Here is a 20,472-nt window from a genome sequence, read left to right as displayed (position 1 = left end):
CAACGAATTGAAGCTGTTAAACAAGGCATTGCTCCCATAGTAAATAAAAGCAATATTACAGATTTAATAGTGAGCACAAAAATAGCTTGCACAACGTCAGACGAAAACACAATGAACAAAATTCTATAGCTCATAAGACAAACAACATTATTATGAGAAATGCAGACGAGAACAAAATGTGCAATAAGATGAATAATGAACAAATGACGTTATATGACTTAAACAAGACACTTTCAACAAAAATGCCATTGCTGTCAGAGCAGACAAGGGCAACACAGCTGTTAACATGTGAATGACCTTATATTAATAACACTCATGAATTTTTCGGAAATAAAAACATAAAAGGAATAGAATACAACCCTATGGCCGAATTCCAAGACAAAGTTAAAAAACTACTTAAAAACGGCAACTCCCTCTTCACACCAACAGAAGCACTGTATAATGATGAACTTATCAGCACCAAAATTGAAATCACAATCTAAAATCCACAAACCGAACTGTCTCACATGTCCCATCATCCATTCGATCAATGTTCCTAGCTATAAAATCACACAAAAACTTAATGACATTATCTGAAAGGCAAACGTATTTGAAAATAACTTCTGTTCCAAGAACAGTAATTTACATGTACAGATAAGCAAATGGTTACACTTTGAGAAAAACAGGGTGATTTATTCTAGAGAAAAAGATTCACAAATTGAGAAAGTCAATAACGTGTTGGTCCAAGCAGTTAGTCGGCATAGCATTGATTGATAGAGCTGCTGAATGTCCTCCTGAGAGGTATCATGCCAAATTTTGTCCAACTGAAGCGTTACATTGTCAAAATACACAGCTGGTTGGAGGGCCCTGTTACAAACGTTCCCAACTGGGGAGAGATTTGGCGACATTGTTGGCCAAGGCGGCGTTTGGCAAACACGAGAACAAGCACTGGAAACTCTTGCCGTATGGGGGCAGCCATATCTTGCTGAAATATAAGCCCAAACTTGCTTGCCATGAAGGGCAACTAAACGGGGAATAGAATATCATCGATGTACCGCTTTGCTATAGGGGCGCGACGGATGACAACCGAAACGTTCCTGCTATGAAATGAAATGGCGCACTGGACAATCACTCCAAGTGGTCAGACTGTTTAGGGGATGCCCTGGACAATCACCCAGATTGTCAGACCATATAGGGGGTGACTGTCAGGTTGGTCTCCCATCTCCCACTGGGGCATCTCCAGACAAGACTTCTCTGGTCATGGGGGCTCAGTTCAGAGTGACAATTCCAGTCCAGTCAATGAGATTCCAGGTCGATAACGTGTCTGGAGATGTCCCAACCAGCAGTGGGATACCAACCTGACTGACGCTTGCCATACTGTCCGACAACCAGGAGTGATGGTCTAGGGTGCCATATCTTTTCATAGCTAGACCCTTTTGGTTGTCATCCGCGCTACCCTTACAGCACAGCGGTACGTCGACGACATCCTGTGCCTTGTATTATTGTCCTGCGTGGCAAGCCACCCTGGGCTTACATTTCAGCAAGATAATGCACACTCCCACACGCCGAGAGGTTCTTCTGCTTGTCTTCGTGCTTGCTGAACGCTACCTTGGTCAGCAAGGTTGCCGGATCCCTCCCCAGTGGAGAACGTGTGGAGCATTTTGGGCAGGGTCCTCCAACCATCTCAGGATCCTGACCATCTTACACACGTGTGGCCCGGTATTCCTCAGGAGGACATTCAACAATTCTATCAAACAATGTCAAGCTGAATAAATGCTTGCATAAGGGCCAGAGGTAGACGAATACGCTATTGAGGTATTGCTCAATTTGTGAAGCTCTTTCTCTTGAATAAATCGTCCAATTTTTCCGAAATTTTTAATGATTTGTCTGTCTGTACCTGTATATATCATCTACTGGTTTCAGTCCCATTCGGATAACTCTTTCGTGGTGCGCCGGTTTTTTTCCTTAGAATGTGTTATCATTTAGCTGCAATAAACATACTCTGGTTCTTCTAATATTCCAGATTATGTTAATGAGATAGCGTTCATTTGAAGTTCTATTTTGTTAAATGTAAAGAAGATGTACATATAAACAGCCACTATTCTCTGCAAATATTTTTCCCCATATATCGACTGTATTATATGTAAACAAATAATGTCTTTGAGGAAAGTTTAAAAATGGTTTTACCAAGCACCATTTGTACAGTACATGATGGATGCTGGTAAATCATCGTTATAATCTGTTTGTATATTCATATCCAATGAAGAGTCGGTGTCAGTCACAATGGAAGCTACTGGATCTACATTTATTACACATCCGCCATAGTCTGGCAGTTAAGTGCAGAACTCCTGTTTGGATCCAAATCGCCACACAAAATTTACTCATGGTGATACATTAAAGCATGTTACACCTTCTTTTCACAGAGCCAGCACCCAGCATTTCGCTATTGAAGAGGCATGTAACCTACTGTGCTTCATCTGAAGATGAACCTGGAAAGGTTCGAAAACTGGCTTTTGGAATAAACAAGTACTTCGAAAAAGTGTTTGGTTGCACTTACTTTTCTATGTTCATATAGTTTAAACAGTCATGGTTTCTTAAATATCCGTATGGATAAGGTTAATTAGAGACAGTGAGTTTCGAACCAGAGAGGATTTTCTGCTATTAGTGAAATCACGTCTGTCTCAATGAGTTTCCGAGTGAATGTTGCAAAGGGACCGGCATGCAATTTAAATTTGGAGTCAGTTCCTTCGAGAAAGATCATTGGTCACAGCAGCACATAAAGTTGCATATCATCAATGGGCCAAACGATGTAGACAGTGCACAGATTGTTAACTGCAAGCGTGTTGTGTAGTCTGAAGAGTCATGATTTAGTCTCTTTTCAATAGGATGTTTAACCTGCAGTGTGTGGAGGATGTAATTCCGGCTGCTGATGATACTGCGATGTTATGGGGGTGCTCTTTGCAATGTGACTTATTCAGGTTACAATGAATATGAACTAGAATGATTATTGCATTATCGGCGAGCAGGTGTTACACTTCTGCCTACATTCTACCCCCAATCATCATTCGACCTTTATCCTATGGAAAATTCTGGCACTACTTTGAAAATTGGTAGCTCTAGGAATCTAATAATCAACGAGTGACCTTAGATGGCTATAGCACACTTGAAAATCTCGTGGACCCTCGTCTACTACGAACTGAGGTCATTTTCAAGTATCAGCATGATGTCTCTTTGGGGTGACGAAGCCCTTGTCTGGCGTGTTTCAGCCGAGCTATTACATTTTGAGGTCCTAAGAACCTTTGCTAGTCATATTTCTTCTGTTAGTGATTTCTAGAGCGCATTTACAACCTGTTCATTCAACGTATACTGTTTTCTCCAGAGAGAAACCGGACTTTTGCTGGAGATTTCAAATATTTTGGGATGTTACCTAAATATTACCTGAAACTGAACGCAGGGGGGAAGCCATAGTGCATACAGTACGAAAAGAAACTGCTTAAGCGCTGTGGCGGCTCTTTTGATGTGTTCCTCCCCCACAGATGCCGGAAGACGTGGCGCAGCCGCGGCCGGTCATGGTGTGGCTGCACGGCGGCGCCTTCACCATCGGCTCCGGCAGCCGCTATATGTACGGGCCCGACTACCTGGCGTCTCGAGGGGTCCTGCTCGTCACGCTCAACTATCGCCTCGGGCCTTTCGGTACGCCACTACCAGCCTAATAATTACATAACACGTTTCTGTGGGCTGCTCAAAGGAAGTTTTGCATCACTTACTTATCTGAGAAAGAATGTGACCTTAGATTCAAGAGGACAGAGTCTGAATAATTTACTCTTGTTGTTCTGGTCTTCAGTCTGGAGGCTGGTTTGATGCAGCTCTCTCGCTAGCCAATCCTGTGCAAGTCTCTTCATCTCTCATTAATGCTGCAACCTATATCCATTTTAATCAGCTTACTGTAGTCAAGCTTCGATCTTCCTCTACAGTCTCTACAGTTCTTATCTCACAGTTTTCACATCCGTTACCAAACTGACAATTTTTAACGCCTCAGGATGTCTCCTGACAAACGATCCCTTCTTGTAGTCAGTTTATCCCATAAATTCCATTCCTCCTCAATTCGTTTTAGTATTCGATCTAACCATGTAATTATCGGTATTTTTCTGTGGCACCACATTTCAAAAGCTTCTATTCTTGTCTTGTTTGATTTGTTTATCTTTCATGTTTCACTTCCGTTGAAGGCTACACTCCACACAAACAACCTTCAGAAAAATCTTCCTCACATTTAAATTTATATGCGATATTGTCAAATTTCTATATTTCGGATGTTATTTTCTTTCTATTGCAAGTCTGCTTTTTACATCCACTCTGTATCACGCATCATCAGTTATTTTCCTTCCGAAAAAGCAAACCTCATCTGCTAATTTTAGTGGCTTATTTCGTAACCTAATTCTCTCAGCAACAACTGATTTAATTCACCTACATTCGATTACGCTTGTCTTTCTTTCGTTGATGATCATGTTATAACAACCCCTCAAGACATTATCCATTCTGATCAACTGTTCTTCCAAGTCCTTTGCTAGCTCTGACAGAATTATGTCATAAGCAAACCTCTTACTGTTTTACGAAACTAAAATTCCAATAAAATAACAACAAAAGCACAATTAAAATAAACGCAGTTCGTTTGAAAGTACGCATTAGGGTGGCTCTTATTTTACAATTTTGACTTTATTTATGTGTTAATGGCCCCCAATCCCCCAACCCCACCGTGCCCAAGTGTTACTTGACATTTCCATGCTGACTTCAAATTTGAATTTTGTCAACATTGATTCCAGAACAATCGTTTAGATTCTTTTTTTTTTTAAAGATTCATATATTCAGGCGTGACATGTAGTTCTGAATTATGATAAAAGTAAATGGTGATGTGTTCTTGATAATTGATGAATCGTGACGCCAAGCACTGTTACTTCCACCAAATAATGACTTGTGAGCCCCAAGACCATCATCATAAATTTAAAAAATGAAAAGCAAGAAAAACACTGTTGCTAGGGCCACCTTAATGCTTCTATGGGTTTGAAAAATGTTGCCTACGTTTTCTTCCAGTGCCCAATCAACCCATTTGTCACCTTAACCCTAAATAATTCAGTCACAAGTTCAATATATGCAGGCAGCAAATTTGCAGTAAAACAATGTTCACTTCTCGGAGCATTTTAATGTTTAACAAGCTGAGTTTATTACAGAAAAGCAAGGTACAGTTTCACACAATTCCAATCGTTTGCAATTGAACTGTCTGTGCGAAGGTTTAAATAACTGACCAACATCACGCATTCGCATAAACTGCCGAAAATCCACAAAAATTAGCTGAAGTTGCTTTATCAGAGGTCTAAAGTGGAAGTGCCATGATCATGCACTAACGCAATTCTCAGTGCAGATCACTCTATGTTGACTGCAGAAAAGTTTTTAAAGCTTACGCTAAGTCGCCTAACCCGAAATATTCAGAATCCGCACGTTGAAAATATTTCAGATTATTTACCGACGATACATCGAAATATTACAAGTCCACAACCAGATAATTAGAAATAATTCTGATACACACACAATGCGACTTACCGCCGCTAATACACAGTGTCACTTACAGGTCCCAACCCTGACTGCCCGGAAGCATGCACTGCGCTAGACCCGCTGGAAAATGGCCACTGTTATTTATACCCTCGCATTAACGTGAGTCAAAATCACTCACTTCCGACTTCCGAAAGCGTACTTAAAATATAAATTTAATGTTATATATACCTATTAGACATGAATTTTGACGCAAATTTCATCAGATTTTTAATTTTGATCTTATTTTTTTCTGTATCTTTAATATTTTTATCACAAATAGTGTTTCTGTCCCTGTGGACGCTAATTTGCGTCGTTATGTCATCAACAAAAATAAACAAAATTAATTACAGTCATACATCCCTATTATATCTGTTTACTATATTCACTATTTGATGTTTCATTTACGAGAAAATTCACTTCTTCATCTGTGGAATATACATTCCTGCCTGTAATTTAAAATACGTAATATTCACAAAAAAAACCTGCCATAACAATTCGATAGTACTCAGTGAGACATATCCACACTCACTAAGTTTCTATTAATCGCTTATTGCGTTAATGAGTCATCAATTTTTAAAGATAATTTTAAATCATAAACATTTAACAATGAGTAACTTGAAAACAAAATCTCGTAGCGAGAGGGCTTTTCCACTCATGCACTCGTCCAAGTTCTGTGTTTTAAACCATGTTACTGTCTTCTCTATCACTGGTTGGATCTAGTTTTCATTTGAGTTTACCTTTTTTATATTTTCTCTATTCAGCCAAATCAGCCATGGTGGATGCTCTCTGAAGTCCATCTTAACGGCCGGGTTTTTGCTGCTACATGATCTGATCACAGTCTCTGTGCTCTGCCGATCATCGTGCCTCCAAGGTGCCGCCATCTATTGACGGCATCACGAAGGTTGTCCGACCAAGTATGTCCCCCACAGCTGTCAAAGCGTGTTCTCTTGGCTGTCATAACACTTGCCAATTCAGCTGCTAACGTTACAGCAAGACGCGCGTACACGGCCGCGTTTGTTGTTAAAGTTTCTCGTAGCCATTTCCGGGATGTGCGGTTTCAGTACCACTGCTTACTACTCCATACTCGTATTGAATGGTACCGCACGTAGCACCAAACACTGTGATGTACGCACAAAATATTGTACTCATGTCTTCAAACAGAAGAATTCAAGAAAAACTTATCCAACTTGGCAGCATCTCCTGTCCTAAACATTATCCTTAACATATTCAAATATAAGTATCCCCTGCATACCAGAACTCAGTACAAGTCTGAAAATAAAACAAATAACAAAATACATCCTAGTAAACGATGATTGTAATATTCTATGTTTGCGTGCATTTGCAAGTAAAATCTGTCTGGAAAACAATAAACAAAATGAAAAAAATTAAAATTAAACTTCTGTGGACACAGTCCCATTATCATAATTGCTTAAAGCTCTCTATAAAAGTTCCTCTTATCTTTTTCTTATAGCTCATCAATTTGACCATTTCTATCGTCACACCTTTTATGTACACTGATGGAAAAAAATTGGCACACCAAGGTGGAGTAGTGTGGCATAAACGGAAGTTAGTACATGTGTTTCTACATCTGAAAGACGATGTCTATCCAAATTTCACGCCAGTCACGTGAGTGTGGCGCTAGTAGTGCCACTATGAGGATGCAATTGGAAATTTGTGGTAAGGTCTTATGGGACCCAACTGCTAAGGTCTCCGGTCTCTAAGCCTACACACTACTTTAACTTAAACTAACTTACGCTAAGGACAACACACACACCCATACCCGAGGGAGGACTCGAACCTCCGACGGGGACAGCCGCACGGAGCGTGACAAGGCGCCCTATAGCGCGCGGCTATGGGGATGCAAATGAAATTTGCTTTAAATGCATGCTGTTACGGTCATGAGTCTTAGTTACTTGTGCGATTTGACGCGGTGAGTTGATGTTAGTCAACAATGCCATTAAGGCGACAAAGACGTCACTATTAACACCTCACTGAGTTTGAACGAGGTCGTGTAATAGAGCTACGAACAGCTGGATGTTCCTTCTGCGATATTGGAGAAAAACTTGGCAGGAATATAGCTATTGTGCGTGACTGCTGGCAGCTGTGCTCACGAGAATGTACGGTCGCAAGATGACTGTTCTCTGGATGGCCACATGACAATACTGAGAGGGAAGACCGTCGTGTTCAGGGTATGGCCCTGTCGCACTGTACTGCATCTGCAGCAGCAATTTGAACAGTAGCTGGCACTACAGTGACGCAATGAATACTTCAAGGACAGCTCTGTGCCAGACGCCCTTTAGCGTCATTCCACTGACCCCAAACCGCCACATTTTGCGACTTCAGTGGTGTCCAGTGAGAGCTCATTCGAGGGTATGGTGGAGACATGTTTTGTTTCCTGATGAAATCTGGTTCTGCCTCGGTGCCAGTGATGGCCGTGTGTTGGTTAGAAGGAGGCCAGTTGAGGACCTGCAACCAACCAGTCTGCGTGCTAGACACACTGGACCTCATCTAGAGTTACAGTCTGGGCGTGGTTTTGTTCAGAGACGACGTCAGTCACCGGGCAGCAGCACCAGCAGCAGCATCATGTGGCGCTACAACATGACGAGAAGACGTTCTCGCCTTACTGTTTATAAAGCAGTAGACGATGTTGAATTAGTAACACAACCCACTAATGATCAAGTGTTTTTACACCGGCCTTCTGTTTTTAGAGGTGCTGTTTTCAACTTTACTTTCGAATCGAGAACAGCTGCGAACAAGAGTAACGTAGAAGTAAAAATCCTCGGAGTAGTGAAGCAACTCAAATCACTTAATAAAAGCAGGTCTCCTGGTTCAGACTAGAGATGGGGGATCCGCTCTTGAACTAATTCATAGAGTTCAATCTTTCAAAGGAGTGAACAATCAGTGATTCAGAAAAAAAGAACGGTAGCTCCAAACGTTTCCCACGGCAGAGAGAGAGAGAGAGAGAGAGAGAGAGAGAGAGAGAGAGACGGAGCATATCAGCAGCGCCTCTACTGGTCAGAGCACAGTGCACGCCACACAACACAGCCAGCGCCGGCTTCTGCCCTGCTTCTACCTTGGCTGCCTGCATTGTGCAGTGCCCCATTGGATTTTGTGTTTCACATATGCCGTGCCGTCTCTGTGCGTCGTCTGCCGCCTGCAGTGTCTGGCGCAGCGTAACTTCGCATCGCTCTCTGTCGGCGATCGTTTCAGTCGCACGTCCTGCCCTCTGGGCAGTTGATGCGAGCAACAGGACAGAGAGCCACCTAGCGGATAACATAGGAACTACTTGCAAAAACCTGCTCGCAAGGGAACGAACGATTTGTCTCGGAGCGGGTGAGTTCACCGCTACCCCCACCCTCGGAACTCGCCCGCTCAACGCTCGCCCCACTGTCTCGACTCTAGCCAGAGCATTGAGCAAAGCGACTCAGGTGTCACGGCTGGTCTCTGCGGTCTCAGCTCACGCAGTAATACAGCTCGCGGCTCGACCTACTCGACTCAGCGCCTCTGCATCGGAGTCCGTCTCTACTGGATATTGTTCTTTGTAGTAATACCGCTATGTATATTACATTATTATGTTATGTATACACCAATTGTTTTTATTTTATTTTTATTTGTTTAAACTGATTAGATTAGGTTCCTGATGACTCCTCTTACTATACGATTTTTATTATGGACACTCGAATTTACGCTTTAATTACGAGCGAACCGATAAACGTATCGCAAAATGTGATACACCAATATTTTCCTTGTTTTATTCTGCGTAAGGCTACATGCAGCACTTTCGTTTTACAGTCAAATTTATATTTTTTTTTTATTCTGGTACGGATTTTGCGATTTTAGGCGTCTTCGGAAGGAAACGTTCAGTTTAAAAATATATGGCTTGCGATGTATTTGTATGAGGTTAATGAAATTTTAATACATTATAGCCAAATATATTGTTAATGTAAATCTCAAGTTACAACATTTTCCGATCACCCAAAAAACCACGATGGTGCAAAATAAATCAATAATCAAAAACTTTGTCATATCGTGGGAATTTCAATAAACAATACAAAATTCTTACTCATTATCTGTGTTACTTCAAAATACGATCAAATAACATCAAAATACAGGTATAGTACTGGAATAAACCAAGTTTAAAGGGCAATGTGCCTTCCATTTATTTTCTATTGTAAATGAGTGGTGAGTCATGAAAAAGAGCTAATTCATTTCAGGGAGTGAACAGTTCTGATCCAATCTCTGAAAAGAACAGTTTTGCCCATCTCTAGTTCAGACTGCATACCAATTAGGTTCCTTTCGGGGTATGCTGATGCGTTAGCTCCATACTAAATAATCATATACGAGGTGCATTCAAGTTCTAAGGCCTCCGATTTTTTTTCTCCGGACTGGAAACAGATAGAAACATGCGCATTGTTTTAAAATGAGGCCGCGTTCATTGTCAATACGTCCCAGAGATGGCAGCACCGTATGGCAGATGTAATTTTACCGCCAGCAGCGAGAATGAGAACTGTTTTAAATACTTAAAATAGCGACGTTTTCCTTACTTGAACAGCGTGCAATCATTCGTTTTCTGAATTTGCGTGGTGTGAAACCAATTTAAAATCATCGACAGTTGAAGGAGACATGTGGTGATGGAGTTATGGATGTGTCGAAAGTGCGTTCATGGGTGCGACAGTTTAATGAAGGCAGAACATCATGTGACAACAAACCGAAACAACCTCGGGCTCGCACAAGCCGGTCTGACGACATGATCGAGAAACTGGAGAGAATGCTTTGGGGGATCGCCGAATGACACTTGAACAGATCGCCTCCAGAGTTGGCATTTCTGTGGGTTCTGTGCACACAATCCTGCATGACGACCTGAAAATGCGAAAAGTGTCATCCAGGTGGGTGCCACGAATGCTGACGGATGACCACATGGCTGCCCGTGTGGCACGTTGCCAAGCAATGTTGACGCGCAATGACAGCATGAATGGGACTTTCTTTTCGTCGATTGTGACAATGGATGAGACGTGGATGCCTTTTTCAATCCAGAAACAAAGCTCCAGTCAGCTCAAGGGATGCACACAGATTCACCGCCACCAAAAAAATTTCGGGTAACCGCCAGTGCTGAAAAAATGATGGTGTCCATGTTCTGGGACAGCGAGGGCGTAATCCTTACCCATTGCGTTCTAAAGGGCACTACGGTAACAGGTGCATCCTACGAAAATGTTTTGAAGAACAAATTCCTTCCTGCACTGCAACAAAAACGTCCGGGAAGGGCTGCGCGTGTGCTGTTTCACCAAGACAACGCACCCGCACATCGAGCTAACGTTACGCAACAGTTTCTTCGTGATAACAACTTTGAAGTGATTCCTCATGCTCCCTACTCACCTGACCTGGCTCCTAGTGACTTTTGGCTTTTTCCAACAATGAAAGACACTCTCCGTGGCCGCACATTCACCAGCCGTGCTGCTATTGCCTCAGCGATTTTCCAGTGGTAAAAACAGACTCCTAAAGAAGCCTTCGCCGCTGACATGGAATCATGGCGTCAGCGTTGTGAAAAATGTGTACGTCTGCAGGGCGATTATGTCGAGAAGTAACGCCAGTTTCATCGATTTCGGGTGAGTAGTTAATTGGAAAAAAAATACCTCGTACAACCGTTCGCTCGACGAAAGATCCGTACCCAAAGACTGGAAAGTTGCACAGGTCTCACCAATATTCAAGAAAGGTAGTAGGAGTAATCCACTAAATTACAGGCCCATATCGTTAACGCCGATATGCAGCAGGATTTTAGAACATATATTGTGTTCGAACATTACTTCAAAGGAAACGGTCTATTGACACACGATCAACATGGGTTTAGAAAACATCGTTCCTGTGAAACACAACTAGCTCTTATTTACATGAAGTGCTGAGTGCTATTGACAAGGGATTTCAGATCGATTCCGTATTCCTGGATTTCCGGAAGGCTTTGACACTGTACGACACAAGCGGCTCGTAGTAAAATTGCGTGCTTATGGAATATCGTCTCTCAATTATGTGACTGGATTTGTGATTTACTGTCAGAGAGGTCACAGTTCGTAGTAATTGACGAAAAGTCATCGAGTAAAACAGAAGTGATTTCTGGCGTTCCCCAAGGTAGTGTTATAGGCCCTTTGCTGTTCCTTATCTATATGAACGATTTGGGAGACAGTCTGAGCAGCCGTCTTCAGTTGTTTGCAGATGACGCTGTCGTTTACCGACTAATAAAGTCATAAGAAGATCAAAACAAATTGCAAAACGATTTAGGACAAATATCTGAATGGTGCGAAAAGTGGCAGTTGACACTATATAACGAAATGTGTGAGGTCATCCTAATGAGTGCTATAAGGAACTCGTTAAACTTCGGTTACACGATAAATCAGTCTAACCTAAAAGCCGTAAATTCAACTAAATACCTAGGTATTACAATTACGAACAACTTAAATTGGAAATAACACATAGAAAATGTTGTGGGGAAGGCTAACCAAAGGCTGCGTTTCGTAGGCAGGACACTTAGAAAATGTAACAGACCTACTAAGGAGACTGCCTACACTACGCTTGTCCGTCCTCTTTTGGAACACTGTTGCGCGGTGTGGGATCCTTACCAGATGGGACTGACGGAGTACATCGAAAAAGTTCAAAGAAAAGCAGCACGTTTTGTACTATCGCGAAGTAGGGGAGAGAGTGTCACAGAAATGATACAGGATTTGGGCTGGAAATCATTAAGAGAAAGGCGTTTTTCGTTGCGACAGAATCTTCTCACGAAATTCCAATCACCAACTTTCTCCTCCGAATGCGAAAATATTTTGTTGAGACCGACCTACAAAGGGCGGAACGATCACCACGATAAAATAAGGGATATCAGAGCTCGTACGGAAAGATACAGGTGTTCATTCTTTCCGCGAGCTATACGAGATTGGAATAATAGGGAATTGTGAAGGTGGTTCGATGAACCCTCTGCCAGGCACGTAAATGTGATTTGCAGAGTATCCACGTAGATGTAAATGTAGAGCACTCTTGTGCTTATCCATTGCACCTTGACTTCAAATTTGTGCGTCAATCGTGTGATTCGACCTGCTGTGCTGCCATTCATGAACGCGCTGTTGTCGCCCAACATGTTCTACATAGTGTCTACATGTTGCCTTGGCCTGCTTGCTCAGCAGGTCTGTCTCCAAACGAGCACGTATGGGACATCATCGGACGATAACTCCAGCGTCATCCACAAACAGTATTACCCGTTCCTGTACTGGTCGACCAAGTGCAACAGGCGTGGAACTCCATCCCACAAACCGAGATCTGGCACCTATAAACCACGATGCATGCACGTTTGCATGCTTGCATTCAACATTCTGGCGGTAACACCGGTTGTTAATGTACAAGCATTTCACGTTTTCAATGGCTTATATCGAGCTTACATTAACCTGTGATCCTGCATTGTTAATCTTTTGAGTGTATTGCCTAGACAAATGTATTCCCGATATTTCATTACTCTACATTAATTATCATTTGTTGTTGCGATATTTTCCTGTAATTTTGCAGCACAAACGAACACTGATCTTAATACCTTCGATGTCTTGCTGTGTGCATCCAGTCTCGTAACAAAGATACAGTTTATACCAATGGTGTTTCCAACTCTCCTTAGCCAATTGACATGCTACCAACGAACAAAAATCTCTCAGTGAGTCATCTATTATTTACAAGCATCTGAATACCAAGAACCAGACAGATCGAAACCCACCCCATCTGCTATCCAGATTCGATACAGTCAAAACTACAGTGTCTGGCAGAAAAATGTATACACTCCTTGTCAGGCTCTATCGAGATATCGTTCGATTTGAGTTACGATAGTGTTGTAGTATTGTCTTTGGCTCAACCATGGAGTAAATAACTCTGGAGTGAGCATTCACATGCGCAGAACAGATTTTGTGTTGTCAACATACATTGCCGGCCTGGTCACGTGTTCTCGGAATGTCATGTGTTTGTCCGTATAGCGCCCTGTATATTTGGAATGTCACTACATCCCTAGTACAGGCGTATTCTTTCCGTACGTGTCGTGGATTATTTATGTATGTTGCGCAGACATTTTAACAGTATCGATTTGATGCCGGGAATAAACCAGCTGCGTAACTTTTAAGGGCAAGTGATATTAAATCCTGCTTTTTTGCGATAGGTGTCACAGTTCAGATGCACTCGATTTTTGGTAGTTTTCGGTATGATACGGCACTTTATAGTATTACAGAGCCTGACGTACATTTTTGCAGTGATAGTCTTGCAAAACGACTTGACAGTACGCTAGTACTTTTGCAAGTGTTCGAAAAACACCGAATTTGCCACACATTAGCAATTACATCCTTGCTACTTCGTCCTTTTTTCTGCTATTTCTGCGTTTTTATTGTCTCGTTTTTGCGACTTAAAGCACAATTTTTCTTACTGGTGACACTTTTTTGAAGTATTTATTTAACGCATTTACGTACTTGCTTCCAGTTTATTAAATAAATAGTAGACTGAGTAATCTATATACATAATCGACAAGTCACTGATAAATGCATGGAGGATAGTATTTGCTGCAACTACTAACCATCCCCTTTCCTGTTCCACTAGCAAGTTTACGAGAGGAAGCGATTGTTTGTAAGCTTTTGTACGAGCCGTAATATCTATTGTATAGTCATAAAATCGTAGAAAAATAGGTCTACAGAATCAAGCATTAATTATAATGCGTCTCGAAATTTTTAAACATATACATGGTATGTACCCATGAATAGTTACTATCCCTCCTTTCACACATTTTTCTTTGCATCCGTAGCAACAACAGTAATTCACCATCGCTATTACACTATCAGCAAACGGTGAAACACAACAAAAACTCTTGATATTATAAACTTCAGACGGTGCAGAAAGCATACGCACAGCGAAGTACCGAAAAAACGTGACAATCCTGGTTTAATGTTGACAACATACGCAGAACGCAATGCTCCAGAGATATTTACTCTATGGGCTCAACAGGCGTAAGTACTTTCATCTCGGTATTGAGAAAACAAGATGCCTGGAGCACGCTTGACAGTCGAGCAACGAAAATGTATTGTGAAGTGGTTTTTCAAGTTTGATAATGCCGCTGAAGTGCAACGTCAGTGGAGGTGGGAGTTCGAAACAGAACCGTCAACCTACCTGACAATTAAATGCATCGTTGATAAGTTGGAACTGCATGGAACGATTTGTGATATTCACAAGAAAAGTCAGAAAGGCAGCATACTATACAAGTCCTGCTTCGTCGGCAGTTGGAAACCTTTGTTAATTATCCATAGAAGTCTGCTACGCAATGTACATATGAAGTGGGCGTCAGCAGTACAAGTGTACGACGAATTCTGAAAGCTGTAAAGTGGAAAGTTTACATTCCACAATTACTGCACGCGATTAACGATGACGATCCTTATCGCCAAAAAGCAATTTTGCGAATGGTATCAACAAATGGTAACTGATGACGAACAATTTGTGAGGATGGTAGTGTGGAGTGTCGAAGCACAATTTAAACTTAATGTAAACGTGAATCGGCATAACAGTGTGTACTGGGCACCGCAAAATCCGCATGTTTATGTGGATAAAGTGGTCAATCTACCAGGGGTTCATGTGTGGTGTGCGCTATCATCTTGGGGCTTAGTAGGACCCTTTTCTTTAATGCTACTGTCACTGGAGAAGTGTACCTCTAAATGTTATGCACATCAATTTTGCCAGGTATACGTGCGCTTTATGTAGCTGATTAAGAGTATTCTACCAACAGGACGGGGCGCCACCACACTACCACCTAGTCATTCGAGATTTCTTGGATGACACTTTTTCGGGGCATTGGATTGGACGAAAAGGGCCCATTGAGTTCCCTCCACGGTCGCCAGATCTAACACCTATGGGCTTTCACCTGTGGGGAACTGTGAAAGATAACATCTACCGACGTAAGCCGTGCACGCTGGAGGAACTTCGCCACATTACAGCGACATGTGCAGCGATCTCCACTGTAACATTGACTGATGTAGTTGCAGCGACTGCTCGACGTTCTGTTATATGTATAGCAGCCAATGGTGAACATTTTGAACATGTAAAGTAACCATGTGCTAAACTGAAGGCTGTACAACATGTGTGATCAATTATTAAATGTAAAATAAACACAGGAGTAATAGTTTTCGTTCCTTAATGTGTGTATGCATTTTTCTGGCAGACTCTATATACCTTAGCGTCAAACCCGACACAAACAGACAAATTGTAGTGTTCACAAGATATGCTTGCTAAGTACAGACTTTTCATTTCTGTAGCAACGACTTTTTCCACTAAAGTCCAGAATAACCCAAGCCATTGCCACTGAACTACATTAAGACAAAGTTTTTGCAAGCAAAATGAACCCAAGTTGTGGCGTAAATAATTATTGTGTCGTGAACAAGCATCAGCTAGCAAATTAGTCCTTCCTTTAGCGAAAATCCAAAAGAAACTGACTGATGTACCTTAATAGTTTACCGTAGTTTAAAGCCATCAATTAAAACATATTAAACAAAACTGCACACTACGCTGCTAGAACCTAATCAAGCCCACATGAATAAACAACCCCACAACCAATATAATATCTTATGCAACAAAAGATAGATAATACATTTAATGCTACAACTTCATGACACTTTAATTTCATTTTCTAATAATTAGCTGACTTTTACCAGTTAATAGCTGGAGTCCCGTGCACCAAGAGAAGTTTGGCGTGTCACCAAATTAAAATCATCACTCTTTCAACAACTGTGTATAATGTAACGACTTTCGTATTGCAATCATCCCCTTTGCTTATGCAAAGTATCCGTATTCAGACAGCATACGATAATTGCAGCTGTTACAGCTTATTGAACAACACTTTTTTCCCTCTTGATTTGTAGCTCCCACATTCAAACAAGAATACTTGTAGTTAACAAGTGCAAAATCCTTAATCTAGTAAACCCGTAGTGAATACACCCCTACACCCCTACACTTCTTCATTCATACAATTTGCAACAGAATTTCCATCATTAGGAATTATAGTATCACTCACAGCTTCAAGCACAAAAGCGTAATTATCTGCAGCTATATTCTGCGTATCACAAAAAGAATCACCACCAAAACCATATGATTCAGCAAAACCTGCCTGGTCAGAAATAAATTCACAAGTATCACTGGAGCATTTACCTCCTTGCACACCCTCATTCTCACAAACACTAGATTCAGGCACTATTGCCTCTACACAATTACCATTGACTTCTACTGAAGTAAATACCATTTCACCTAAATCAGTATTATTTCTGTGGCAGACTACTCCCTCGTTTTCAACGCCTCAATACGCATTTAGTTGCTAAGGCTCCACAGTTGATCTTAATTCATTTTTAATATAGATGCCAAACCAACACTGTTTTCTTTTACGTTATTAAAGCTATCATCCCCTTCATTAAATAGATCCCCAAAATTAGTTTCAGGTCTTGCGTTCTACGTTCTTCGCAAAAATTTCTCCTATAAGCATTTCTTTCATCATTCTCTTCAAACCAGCTTTCCAAATAAGTTATCGTTTCAGGGAACTGCCTCCATCCAAAGTGTCCTCTCTTCCCTTACTCCTTTGCGCAGGCTTCCTGAGCACGGCCGACGCCGAAGTTCCGGGCAACATGGGCCTCAGGGACCAGGCGCTGGCGCTCGGCTGGGTGCGCGACAACATCGCCGCGTTCGGCGGGGACCCACACAGCGTCACCGTCTTCGGCGAGAGCGCGGGCGCAGCCTCCGTGCACCTCCACATGCTGTCGCCCGCCAGCAGAGGTCGGTCAGCCGCCATCTGCATTCTGTGCAATAAGTGTGTGCAAAGACTGAAAAGGCAGTGCATCTACATGTCCTGTCCACAGACAACGTCCACTTCATGCATTACATATCTCAGTGCTACTATAAGACGGGATTATCAAAATTAAACTTACCCAAAAAGTGTCTTACGCATTTCGTGACAATGCAGTCTGAACAGGGAAGAAATCACTACAGAAAAAAGATGAAACAAACCTAACCGAAACGAGTACTACCACGAGATACGATTACTCAATGGAAAGATAGTGTACAGAAATGTATAATAAGATTGCAATGGTAATTGGCTGTAGAACTGTCGTGCCAGAACTTTATCAAAAACAACCTGCATTTTCACCCTTACATATCCTACGTTAAGCTTCAGTTAAAGCTTCCAGATCAATAAGCATTAATTCAGTTGCGCCGTGCTTTCTGCATGAAATAGTATCTAGATTGACATGTACATGTACACCCTGCAAACGACCTTATGATGTGTAACGAAGGGTACTTTGTGTACCCACTGTCACGTGTACCTTTCGTGTTTAAACCGCGAATGACGCGTGGGAAGAACGATTTTAGGTACGTCTCCGTGTGAACTCAAATCTCTCTCATTTTACCCTCATAGTCTTCCCACAGGATATACGTAGGAGCAAGCAATGTACTGACTCGCTCCTCTAGAAACGAACGGTCTCGAAATTTTAACGGTAAAGAAAAAAATCTTTATTCTTCATCTTTATGTATTATACATAACAACACACCACCTCACATAATCAGTGGCTCCTTGAATGTTACAATAATATTACTTTTAGCAGCTGATTTACAGTGTTTACATGTGAGCTTACAGTACAGTACAGTGTATTACAATGGGCAATTTATTTGCTGTTGTCGATAATCTACTTATTCTAATGGCCACTTAATGGCTAACCTCTACTGCTTGCAGCGTCACAATTGTGTCAGTGAATTGTATAAACCTTCTGCACGGTCTTGCCCATCGAGCTAATCCCGATGAGTGTGCCCCTGACACTAAGCAGGCCAAGGATGACTTAGTCGCTGCAGGTTCCTATTTTTGTTTCCTAGTTCTAAGTCCTACTAACTAGATTCTATTCTATGTCAAGTCCGGTGCATGTCTCAGTTCGGTATTGTTGTACCCCACTTCCCCTAGTCCTTCTCGTGACGGATTCCAACTGTGATGTTAGTCGACCTATCCACGCACAGGCGGTACAGGATCGAGCTACTGGGACACATTTGGTTAGTTGTTACTGTTCACGAATCGTCCCTCAGAAATCCTAATAGAACTTTCCGTGATACCTCGTTTGCTAGATTGTTTAAAGTATGAAATGTATCCTCACGTCTCAAGAAGAAGTACGTGTCATTAGCTAGTAGTTGTTGTCGTAATGCGGCTGCTGCATCACTGAAAAGGAGGCACTCGTAAACCACATGGTCGAGAATACCCTCCGATGCGCTACAGTCACACGCAGGAGTAGCCCTCTTTCCAAACTGACACAGATATGTCGGATTGGGCCCATGACCAGTGAGAAAATGAAACAGTCCCCGAGTTGGGTCAAAGTACTTCATGCCCAACCGTTCTTTCACGTCTGATAAAAGTTGAAATGTTCTTTGGCCAGTATCATTAGCTTCCCAGGATTCCTGCCATAGCACCTCGCCTCTTCTTCTAATCGCGCTCTTATCCCTAACCCTAAAACCGACAATGTCCCCCGTTTACTCGATGTTCCCTTTCTTGGCCCAGAACGATGCTGCTTGCTCTCTAGTTTCGATGTCAAGAGGACAGAGCCCCATTATCACTAACAGGGCCCCACCTGGAGATGTCCTATAGACCCCCACTGACCTTAATATCATGTTTCTCTGTACCCTTCTCACCGCCATGGCGGGCACCACCCTCGCGAGCCTGTGCGGCCAGGCTCCCGATCCGTAACCCACTGTTGATTTTAATATGCTATCATGATATAGTTTTATCAGATGAGGGGGAAGGTGGAAACTTTTATGTCCGATGGAGATAAGGTTGTTGAGTACTTGTAGGGCTCATTGAGTTACTGTTTCGATGTGCTTTCCAAAATTCCACCTTTCATCAATGATGACTCCATTAGTAGTTTCGTGTCATTTCTATGCTAACTACGCGAAACAGTGACATAAAGTGCTGCTTTTCTCTCCACCTATAAATGCTATTTGATAACGGTCGCGGACTGACGAGCAAAACTCAAGTACAGGCGAACGAGCTAGCTCCTGCGTGGGTGGGCTACACACAAGGCTGGTTTAAGGCCCAGGCGACACAAGCGGCCGCTTGAGGCGTCCAAGTCCAAAATTCACATATAAGGTGTATCACAGTTAATGGCGAAAACGGACACGGGTGAAAGTATCCGATAACAGAAGCAAAAACGTTCCAGTAAACACAGCTCCGCACGTTAACCACTCGAGAAGTAATTGCGAATGTACCTGCCAGGTTAGCCAAGAGCAACAATGAGAAAACAGTGGATGGGCCAGGGTACATCTCTAACACGCAGCTTGCTTGAGGTGCTCCTACCTGCTTCCACCTCACCACCGGTGTCTGTCGGCCATATCGTGGCTCATTTGTCCCATATTTCGACCTTTTTCGTCGACTACAGTTACATACATACCAGTCTCCCAGATACACGCCCACCCAGGACTAAGGACTTTTACAGCCTGTTGCTGCGCTGTGTTCCCCGGAATGTGATGGAGACCAAACATCCCTCCATCCAGTGGCCCATAGTGTGGACTACCGTCCACCAGCCCTTCCTCCCTACGAACGTCCGGGCACTGTGGTATCACATAGTCAACAGGAAATTTGCCACGAAGCAGCGACTGCACAACATTGGCTTGTCAGAATCCCCTCTTTGTCTCCTTTGCCAGCAACTGGACACTGATGAACACCATCTGACATGCGCCTCATCGCAAGATGTGTGGCGCTTCGTGCAGCAAATCACTGCCTGCTATCTCCGGGTGCCACCAGACACAATCGAACCTCGAATGTTTCTATACTCGGAGGACAGACATTTTCCCGCCGCCAAATGTCATGCTATTACGTGAGTCAAAGGGTGGGCGGTCGCTTAT

General features: G+C 42.5%; 1 protein-coding gene across 1 annotated transcript in view; it reads left to right on the top strand.

Moving 5' to 3' along the window:
* The window catches only part of LOC126157945 (juvenile hormone esterase-like), a 193,831-nt gene that overhangs the window by 72,583 nt on the left and 100,776 nt on the right, over positions 1-20,472 (top strand). The window contains exons 3-4 of the mRNA XM_049916409.1: positions 3,516-3,672; positions 17,188-17,373. Of these exons, the coding sequence (XP_049772366.1) occupies positions 3,516-3,672; positions 17,188-17,373 (343 nt within the window). The remainder of the gene's footprint in view (positions 1-3,515; positions 3,673-17,187; positions 17,374-20,472) is intronic.

Source organism: Schistocerca cancellata, chromosome 2 (assembly GCF_023864275.1).
Source record: "Schistocerca cancellata isolate TAMUIC-IGC-003103 chromosome 2, iqSchCanc2.1, whole genome shotgun sequence".
In the NCBI taxonomy this organism is placed as follows: Eukaryota; Metazoa; Arthropoda; class Insecta; order Orthoptera; family Acrididae; genus Schistocerca; species Schistocerca cancellata.
Note: the sequence above shows the minus strand (reverse complement) of the source record. Positions and strands in the feature narration are given on the sequence as shown.